This window comes from Lithobates pipiens, unplaced genomic scaffold (genome assembly GCF_037356315.1).
Source record: "Lithobates pipiens isolate NorthernLeopardFrog02 unplaced genomic scaffold, aLitPip1_a1.2 Scaffold_18, whole genome shotgun sequence".
NCBI classification, from domain to species: Eukaryota; Metazoa; Chordata; class Amphibia; order Anura; family Ranidae; genus Lithobates; species Lithobates pipiens.
The window spans coordinates 353,281,467-353,292,383 of NW_027507758.1; the positions used below are offsets into that span (position 1 = coordinate 353,281,467).

At 48.0% G+C, this 10,917-nt stretch overlaps 1 protein-coding gene across 1 annotated transcript in view; it reads left to right on the top strand.

The window, feature by feature from the left end:
• Positions 1 to 9,735, top strand: part of LOC143988160 (putative cation-transporting ATPase 13A5) — a 240,005-nt gene extending 230,270 nt beyond the window's left edge. The window contains exon 27 of the mRNA XM_077487487.1: positions 8,513 to 9,735. Coding sequence (XP_077343613.1) covers positions 8,513 to 8,689 — 177 coding nt within the window. The 3' untranslated portion in view covers positions 8,690 to 9,735. The remainder of the gene's footprint in view (positions 1 to 8,512) is intronic.
• Positions 9,736 to 10,917: the final 1,182 nt, after the last annotated feature.

Genomic DNA, 10,917 nt, shown 5'->3' on the forward strand with positions numbered 1-10,917 from the left:
CCAGTCTCTGTGAACGCGTTGCACAGACCGTTCTGCAAGGCCTCCCGGAGATGTCTTATCCTCTGCTCCCTCTGTGACAGCAACCTTACCCTTGTACCATGGATCAAGGAGAGTTGCCAGCCAGTAATGATCCCTCTCCTTGATCCGCTGAATACGAGTATCCTTCCGCAGGCTTTGCAGGATCAGGGAGGCCATGCAGCGTAGGTTAGCTGAAACATTCAGTCCGGAGTCCTCTGGGTCACTAAGGATGACATGATCCGCAGCCACCTCCTCTCAGCCACGTACAAGTCCATGGGTTTCTTGGGACTGTAAATCATCCCTAAAAGACTGCTGATGCTGAGTGTCAGCTCCACCTCCATGCTGACACAATCCTCCTCCCCCTCGTCCTCTTCCTGTGTGATCGGCGGGCCAGCAGGAACACTGTCTGGATAAAGAGGGCCTTGAGAGGCAAGGAAGTCCTCCTCTTCCTGCCTCTGTTCTGCCTCAAGTGCCCTGTCCATTATTCCACGCAGCGTGTGCTCCAACAGGTGGACAAGAGGTACAGTGTCACCGATGCATGCACTGTCACTCACCATCCTTGTGGCCTCCTCAAATGGTGACAGGACAGAACATGCATCCCTGATGATGGCCCACTGGTGCCGTAGTCGCACAGGTACTCATTGATGGCCCTCTGCTGCATTTGCTGCCACTGCAGCATGGCCAACGTTGAGTTCCACCTGGTGGGCATGTCACAGATTAGGCGGTTCTTGGGCAGGTTCAATTCCTTTTGGAGCTCAGCCAGCTGAGCACTGGCGGAAATGCACACAGACTTTTGTGGCCTGCCTCAGGACATCCGAAGACAAAGCACAGGAAGAGGCCATAGAGGAAGAAGAGGAGGGGAAGGAGGAGAGAGGTGTGTCACAACCAGTAGTAGCATTTTGGAGGTGTGGTGGTAGAACTACCTCCAACACTACTGCATCCTTCCCAGCTGCTAGAAGAGTCACCCAATGCGCTGTGAAAGATAGGTAACATCCCTGTCCATGCCTGCTGGACCATGAGTCAGTGGTAATATGCACCTTTTCGCTGATCGTCTTGTCCAACAAGGCATGGAGATTGCCTTCCACATGCCGGTAGAGAGCCAGAATCGCCTTCCTGTGAGAAAAAGTGGCGTTTGGGAACCTGCCACTGAGGAACCACACATTGCACAAACTCACGGAAGGGGGCCGAGTATACCAACTGAAAAGGCAGCAGTTGAAGTGCTAGCAATTTAGCCAGCTAGTATTCAACCGCTGGGCATGTGGATGGCTGGGAGTGAGCTTCTTTCAATGGTCCAGCAGCTGGGGCAGGGAAATTTGCCTGGAACAATCGGACGTCGGTGTACTGCTAGCAGAGTGCCCGCAAGTACTTGCCTGTGACACACCTTATTCTACACCTTCATTCCTCTCAGTGCAGGTTTCAGAGAGGACTTAAGGTATCGGGCGGTTGGAGATCCCAGCTGATGAGGAACAAGGAGAGGTCCACTTTGTTCTTAGGTGTGGGTCTTTAAGGTACGCTTGCCAACAAACTGCATGGCAGGTCAACATATGTCTGGTCAAGCATGTGGTGCCCAAGTGGCTGATATTTTGTCCACGCGAGATATGCTTGAGACATATGTTGCAAATAGCAGTGGTGCCATCTGATTCACTTGTCTCAAAAAAGGCCCACACCAAAGAACTTTTGGAATAATGCGCAGAGGCAGCGCCCTGCACAGGCGGAGCTCTGCGGTGTGATTCAGTCGGTGTGCTGCCCTTAAGCTGGCCCCTGGTGGGCATCCTGCCTCGGAGATGTGCCTCCTCCTCCTCCCTCCTATCAGGCACCCATGTGGAGTCAGTGACCTCATCATCCCCTCCCTCCTCATCACTGGAGCAAACCTGGCAGTATGCTGCAGCTGGTGGAACATGACTGCCAGATTGCTGTCCTTCTTGGGCATCCCCTCTCTCTGCGTTCTCACGCTGCTGCCTTCCTCTAGCTGGGTATCATCATCAGAGCCTTCAATACGCTGGGCTTCCTCCTGGAGCATGTACCCAATGCTGTGCTCACACATTTCGGGGGATTCCTCAGGAGGACATGGTGGGTCTAGGGAAGGAGTGACCGATGCCATTGAGACGAGGGAAGAGACTGCGTTGGCAGTTTCTTTGCCAGTACCCTGAGCCTGGGTGAGAGAGGATGAGGAGGGTTTGGTCATCCACTCTACCAAGTCTTCATCATGTTGCGGCTCAACACATCCAGCTGCCGAAAAAAAGGACAAGCGTGTCCCATGGCCACGTGCTGATGAGGATGCACCGCGACCAGCACTGTGGCCTCTAGACACAGAGCCTGCTTGCCCTCTTTTATTGGCTTGTGACGTGACTGTCTGCCTCTCCTTGTTGGCCTTCCAGACATACTAATGGCCTACAGGGAGATGAGAACACCAGCAATCGGAGTAGCTTTAGGTGCACACTGAGCAGATGACACAGTACAGCGACTGTAATTACTGCAGCTGCCTGCCTATGATATAGGATCTTAAGAACACCAGCAATTGGGGTAGCTTTAGGTGCACACTGTGCAGATGACACAATACACCAACTGTAATTACTGGAGGTGCCTGTGGTATAGGATCAGCAGAACACCAGCAATTGGGGTAGCTTTAGGTGCACATTGTGCAGATGACACACTACACAGACTGTAATTACTGCAGCTGCCTGCCTGTGGTATAGAATCTGAAGAACACCAGCAATTGGGGTAGCTTCAGGTGTACACTGTGCAGGTGGCCCAATACACCAACTGTAACTGCTGCAGCTGCCTGTGGAATAGGACCAGAACAACACCGGCAATTGAGGTAGCTTTAGATGCACACTGTGCAGATGGCACAATACACCGACTGTAATTGCTGCAGCTGCCTGTGGTATAGTACCAGAACACCACCAGCAATTGGGGTAGCTTCAGGTGTACACTGTGCAGGTGGCACAATACACTGACTGTAACTGCTGCAGCTGCCTGTGGTATAGTACCAGAACAACACCAGCAATTGGGGTAGCTTCAGGTGTACACTGTGCAGGTGGCACAATACACCGACTGTACCTGCTGCAGCTGCCTATGGTATAGGACCAGAACAACACCAGCAATTGGGGTAGCATTAGGTGTACACTGTGCAGGGACACAATACAACGACTGTAACTGTTGCAGCTGCCTGTGGTATAGGTCCAGAACACCACCAGCAATTGAGGTAGCTTCAGGTGTACACTGTGCAGGTGGCACAATACACCGACTGTAACTGCTGCAGCTGCCTATGGTATAGGACCAGAACGACACCAGCAATTGGGGTAGCTTCAGGTGTACACTGTGCAGGTGGCACAATACACCGACTGTACCTGCTGCAGCTGCCTGTGGTATAGGACCAGAACAACACCAGCAATTGAGGTAGCTTCAGGTGTACACTGTGCAAGTGGCACAATACACCGACTGTAACTGCTGCATCTGCCTGTGGTATAGGACCAGAACAACACCAGCAATTGGTGTAGCTTCAGGTGTACACTGTGCAGGTGGCACAATACACTGACTGTAACTGCTGCAGCTGCCTGTGGTATAGGACCAGAACAACACCAGCAATTGGGGTAGCTTCAAGTGTACACTGTACAATACACTGACTGTAATCGCAATAGCTTCAGAGGAAATAAACACACTGTCTCTCCGTCTATCTCTATTAGCCGAAACACACTACGCCAGACCGCCGCGCAGGCAGGCTTATATAGTGTGGGGCATGTACTAAACCCCCTGAGCCCTAATTGACCCCTGCCTGTGAAACATGGGTACGACTCGAACACTCAGCTCATCCCTATTAGAGACCTTGCGCCCCTCCACCTTCTGTTTGAGGATGTCCCACAGATGCTCAATAGGGTTTAGGTCTGGAGACATGCTTGGCCAGTCCATCACCTTTACCCTCAGCTTCTTTAGCAAGGCAGTGGTCATCCTTGAGGTGTGTATGGGGTCATTATCATATTGGAATACTGCCCTGCAGCCAGTGCCGCTAATGAGCCAGTACAACCAGCCCTGTCATACCGGGCCCGGCCAACGTGGGGCCCATGCAGCTTCAAAGACAGTTCAGTGGAGAAAAAAAAAGCTTGATAATTTACACCCCCGCTAAGCCGCTCCTACTAGCTTAGGGGGGTGTTGTGTTAATACCATGGGCATAGCATAAAGGGGTGCAGGAGTTGCCATAGCAACCCTGTATTTAGCTCCAGGGGGCCGTGGCTCCCTGCTCTCATTGTACACACTGGATATTTCAATTACAAAATCCTGGAAACAGAATCTAGGCCCAATTCACCTTGTGTCTCCCAGGACCCCAGATGAGCTCTATAATCCAGTCCAGAGCTTCCAGTTTGCCTTCTCTCCAGACCCCAGACCACACCTGCTCTAATTGGCTGGAGGAGAGAAGTCTGAGGATTAGCAGCCTCCGACAGGAGCATCTGTGGTAAGAGACATGCTGCTGTGCAGGATGTTTTCTTATATGAGCACAGATTAGAACAGGCACACTGACACTGCATCTGGCCTCTAAGCACAGACACAACACAAACAGTCAGAAAAGTTTTGTAATGTAAACGATACTAACACCTCCTGAGGGGCCCCTCCCCCCACCAACCTGAAATGTGGACTGATTTTGACAGGTGCTCTGCTGTAAAGGAGGGGGCTCTGCTGTGATGGGGGGGGGGGGGCTCTGCTGTGATGGAGGAGGCTCTGATATGATGGCATGGGCTCTGTTGTGATGGAGCTGGCTCTGATGTGATGGAGGGGGCTCTGATATGATGGCATGGGCTCTGCTGTGATGGAGGTGGCTCTGGTGTGATGGAGGTGGCTCTGATGTGATGGAGGTGGCTCTGCTGTGATGGAGGTGGCTCTGATGTGATGGAGGTGGCTCTGCTGTGATGGAGGTGGCTCTGATGTGATGGAGGTGGCTCTGCTGTGATGGAGGTGGCTCTGCTGTGATGGAGGTGGCTCTGCTGTGATGGAGGTGGCTCTGCTGTGATGGAGGTGGCTCTGCTGTGATGGAGGTGGCTCTGATGTGATGGAGGTGGCTCTGATGTGATGGGGGTGGCTCTGCTGTGATGGAGGTGGCTCTGATGTGATGGAATTGGCTCTGATGTGATGGAATTGGCTCTGATGTGATGGAGGTGGCTCTGTTGTGATGGAGGTGGCTCTGTTGTGATGGAGGTGGCTCTGATGTGATGGAGGTGGCTCTGATGTGATGGAGGTGGCTCTGATGTGATGGAGGTGGCTCTGCTGTGATGGAGGTGGCTCTGCTGTGATGGAGGTGGCTCTGCTGTGATGGAGGTGGCTCTGCTGTGATGGAGGTGGCTCTGATGTGATGGGGGTGGCTCTGCTGTGATGGAAGTGGCTCTGATGTGATGGAGGGGGCTCTGATGTGATGGATGGGGCTCTGATGTGAAATGGGGGACTCTGTCCATTGTTCTACTGACTGACCCCCTCCCCCCTGCATCTCCTGCCAGTTATATTGACTTTGTTGCATAATTAAATATAATGCACATAAACAGATTGTAAGTTTACAAACTAAGACCAGGGCACCTCTTGGCATCATTAACCCCTTCCCAGCCATCTCAGCCATTTCACTGGATCTATAGACAGGGGGCGGGGCCATGGGTGGGTTTGAGGGTGGGGCTGAGGGGGGCCCTGTCAGGTAGGCCATACGTGGCCCCATGGTTTCTATCAGCGGCCCTGCCTACAGCCCAGTCTCCAAAAGGAGGGGATCTTGCTCTGCTTCAGTATGTTATACACTCATGCAGCCCCAGACCATGACACTCTCACCACCATGCTTGACTGTAGGCAACACACACTTGTCTTTGTACTCTTCACCTGGTTGCCGCCACACACGCTTGACACCATCTGAACCAAATACGTTTGCCCTGGTCTCATCAGACCACAGGAAATGGTTCTGGTAATCCATGTCCTTAGTCTGTTTGTCTTCGGCAAACTGTTTGCAGGCTTCCTTGTATCATCTTTATAAGAGGCTTCCTTCTGGGATGACAGCCATGCAGACCAATTTGATGCAGTGTGCGGTGTATGGTCTGAGGACTGACAAGCTGACCCCCCGCCCCTTCAATCTCTGCAGCAATGCTGGCAGCACTCATACATCTATTTCACAAAGATAACCTCTGGATATGATGCTGAGCACGTGCACTCAACTTCTTTGGTCGACCATGGCGAGACCTATTCAGAGTGGAATCTGTCCTGTTAAACCACTGTATGGTCTTGGCCACCATGCTGCAGCTCAGGTTCAGGGTCTTGTCAATCTTCTTATAGCCTAGGTTATCTTTATGTAGAGCAACAATTCTTTTTTTTCAGATCCTCAGAGAGTTTTTTTTCCATTAAGTGCCATGTTGAACTTCTAGTGACCAGTATAAGAGAGTGTGAGCGATAACACCACATTTAACATACCTGCTCCCCATTCACACCTGAGACTTTGTAACACTAACGAGTCACATGACACCAGGGATGAAAAATGGCTAATTAGGTCCAATTTGGACATTTTCACTTTAGGGGTGTACTCCCTTTTGTTGCCAGCGGTTTAGACATTAAGGGCTGTGTGTTGAGTTATTTTGAGGAAAAGCAAATGTACACTGTTATACAAGCTGTACACTTATTACTTTGCATTGCAGCAAAGTGTCATTTCTTCAGTGTTGTCACATGAAAAGATATAAAATATTTCCAAAAATGTGAGGAGTGTACTCACTTTTGTGAGATACTGTATATATACACTATATTACCAAAAATATTGGGACACCTGTCTTTTCACCCACATGAACTTTAATGGCATCCCAGTCTTAGTCCATAGGGTTCAATATTGCGTTGGCCCACCTTTGCAGCTATAACAGCTTCAACTCTTCTGGAAAAGCCATCCACAAGGTTTAGGAGTGTGTCTATGGAAATGTTTAACCATTCTTCCAGAAGCACATTTGTGAGGTTAGGTACAGATGTGGATGAGAAGGCCTGGCTCACAATCTCCACTCTAAAAGGCATTCTATCAGGTTGAGGTCAGGACTCTGTGGTGGACAGTCAAGTTCCTAGACCCCAAACTCACTCATCCATGTCTTTATGGACCTTGCTTTGTGTACTGATCCAAAATATTTGGTGGATGGGGGTTTATGGTGTGGGTTTGTTTTTCAGGGGTTGGGCTCGGCCTCTTAGTTCCAGTAAAGGGAACACTTAAAGTGATTGTAGTCATGTTTTTTTTCTTAAAAAAAATAACAAACATGTTATGCTTACCTGCTCTGTTGCAGTGGATTCGTTTTCAGTGGATCCTCCTCTTCTCTGGTCCCTCTTCTGTGATCCTGGCCCCTCGCTCCTGTTCAGTGCCCCCCACAACAAGCAGCTTTCTATGGGGGCACCCGATCTGAGTCACAGATCCTGTCCATTCAGACACAGAGCCCGACCCATCCCCACCCCCTCTTTTGCCTGATTGGCTAGCTGACTTTGATTCACAGCAGCGGCAGCCAGTGGCACTGCTGCTGTGTCTTAGCCAATCAGGAGGAAGAATCTCGGACAGCTGAGAAACTAATGGGCATCGCTGGACATAGAGGGACCTCAGGTAAGTATTTGGGGGGGGGGGGGGGCTGCTGCACACAGCAGGCTATTTATATGAATGCATAGAATGAATTAGGATAAAAAAAATCTGATTTACAACCCCTTTAAGGCATCAGCATACCAAGACCAATAGACAATTTCATGCTCCCAACTTTGTGTGGGAACAGTTTGGGAATGGCCCCTTCCTGTTCCAACATGACTGTGCACTATATATATATATATATATATATATATATATATATATATATATATATATATATATATATATATATATATATATATATAGCATATTATAAGTAATGTGTGAGTCAAAATGTTTAAATGATAAAATTATACCATGATTATTTTGTGGTTTTCAAACAGACAATTAAAGTGGTAGTAAACCCGCACATTTATTTTTATTTTTTTTTTAAACCTGCAAAGCAAAAGGCATAATGAGCTAGTATGCACCGCATACTAGCTCATTATGAAATACTTACCTTAGAACGAGGCCCCGACATCTGGCCCGATCCACACCGAGGGAGCTGATATGCTCCCTCAGCGTTTCTTCCGGGTATCGCGGCTCCGGCGCTGTGATATCGCTGTGATATCGTCACGCGCGCGGGAGATTTCATTCCGGCCGCCGGCCACTGCCGGATTTTCAGGCCGAGAATCCCCTTGTGCGCATGTGCCGCTGCAGTCAGCGGCGCATACCGAGGGGGATATCTCCTAAACCGTACAGGTTTAGGAGATTTTTTTTTACCTACAGGTAAGCCTTATTATAGGCTTTCCTGTAGGTAAAAGTTTAAAAATCGAGTATACAACCACTTTAAGTGGTGTCAGAGAGATATCACATGAGTGAACATGTAGTAAGCTGCCTGTGTGTTGTGTGAAGTTAATAATCCTTCTTTTTTTCTTCTTTTTTTTTTTTTTCTTTTAGACCTTTGTTTACAATAGAACACTCTGGCAACATATAAAGAGGATTTCAGGTTACAAGTCGAAAAGTCAATACAAACAACTGCAGAGCACATTGGAAAAAAACACAGACTGCTCTTTGCAAAAGGAGATGTTCAGTTCAAGCCGACAATATTCAGTTATGGCAAATACGTGTGTTTAACCGCTTGCCGCCAGTACTAGGACAAGGTCATCCAGGGCAATGATGCTAAACTGCGCCCCCCTTTCCCTTAGGGTTAGGGTCAGGGTGCCCCCTACCCCTGCAATAAACCATTAGGCCAGGGGCAGCCGTCCCTCCTGCCCACCCCTTGTCCCGGCCCTGTTAGTATAGTGTACAGTATTATCACTGATCACTTTATTAGTATCACTAGCAACATCAGTGTCAGTCAGTTAGTGTTCCTCCCAGCCTGTGTCTGTTAGTGCCAGATTGCTCACCACACTATTTCAGTCACACTATGCAGTAATTTCCACCTTTACTAGTATTGTGCCTGCACGGATCAGTAATTTGATCATGATCAGACTATACTAGTGTCCCCAAAAACACAGTTTAATTTTTAACAAAGACATGTAGCAGAATACATTTTGTCCCAAATTTATGAAGAAATTAGATTTTATTGGATATGTTTTATAAAAAAGTATAAAAAATATATATATTTTTAAAAAGTTCAGTATTTTTTTGTTTATAAAAAAAAAAAAACAATGACCCAGATGAAGTTGCGAAAAGCGGTGGGGGGGGGGGCAACCCCTCCCGCTGCTTATAACATAATCCAGTGGCTAGTTAGCCACTAAGATTGCTTTTACAAGAGAACTGACAGTTCTAAGAAACGATACCAGGATGATGCTTATCACTTGAAATCTAGCGATGTACGGGTATGTCGCCGGTTGGCAAGTGGATAAAAGCCAGTTAACATTATTTAGAAATAGAGTTAAGAAATGCATTGGTACTGTTTACTTAATCATGTAAACAATTGCTTTAAAAATCCAGAATACTTATGATAATGTGTATTGTAGTTTGTGAGCTAGGAGACAACAAGTCTGACATGGAAGGTCAGACCTTTGTGTCACCCAGGTAGCTAATTAGTGTAATGTGTATAGTATATGTAAGTTGTGGTAATTATATTCCTGTGTGCAGTTTCTATTGTTGGGGTAGTCTGATCAGGAGGGAGGAATGCCCTTCTCAAGTGTATAAAAGCCTGTATTCTTGTTCAAATAAACAGTTATTCTGGTTTACTCCAAAACTGGTACTGCCTTGTTATTGGGGTAACTATAGCCAGACTATGTTCCTGAACTTGGGAAGCAGCTTCTTGGTGGAGATACCCAACAGGGTGTCTGGATTCCATCAAAGCGTTCACTTGTTTTGTGTTTATATCTCCCACATGAAGATCATTACATAGAATTCAGTGGCAGCTTTCACAATTGCAGGTTTGGAAACACCACATTTCAGCTAACATTTTCTATTACCGTATTTTTCGGACTATAAGGCGCACTTAAAAGCCTAAATTTTCTCACAAAATCGACCGTGCGCCTTATAATGCGGTGCGCCTTATATATGACCTGTTGACATCGCTGGAGTTCTTTGGTTAATGCACCCGGAATGATGGCAAGCACCGAATTAGTTTTCTTCACTTGGGCTTTGACAGTATCTGTCAGATGGGCGCGCATGGAGTCACAGATCAATAGGGATGGAGATTTGTGGAAAAAGCCACCCGGTCTCTTACCGTAAACCGACGTACCGTAAACCTCTCTCAGGTTGTTCTACTGCGTGACTGATAGCGATGAGTTTGAAATCCGCTTAGTGAGCATGTCTCTTAACAGGAGCCATTTTTGGGGCAGCGGGTATACCGTAGAAAATGAACGAATGAATGCGCACACCTCCTGACTAAGATGGCCGTAATGCCCAATCCAAGCAGTGCAGCTTCGTGGGATTACCAAAGCTAGGAAGCTGCACTGCTTGGATTGGGCATTACGGCCATCTTAGTCAGGAGGTGTGTGCATTAATTCGTTCATTTTCTACGGTATACCCGCTGCCCCAAAAATGGCTCCTGTTAAGAGACATGCTTATGATGCGGATTTCAAACTCATCGCTATCAGTCACGCAGTAGAACAACCTGAGAGAGGTTTACGGTACGTCGGTTTACGGTAAGAGACCGGGTGGCTTTTTCCACAAATCTCCATCCCTATTGATCTGTGACTCCATGCGCGCCCATCTGACAGATACTGTCAAAGCCCAAGTGAAGAAAACTAATTCGGTGCTTGCCATCATTCCGGGTGCATTAACCAAAGAACTCCAGCCATCAGTCATGCAGTAGAGCATGAAAATAGAGTAGCTGCGAGAGAATTCAACATTAATGAATCAATGGTACGGAAGTGGAGGAAGCAAGAAGATGCCCT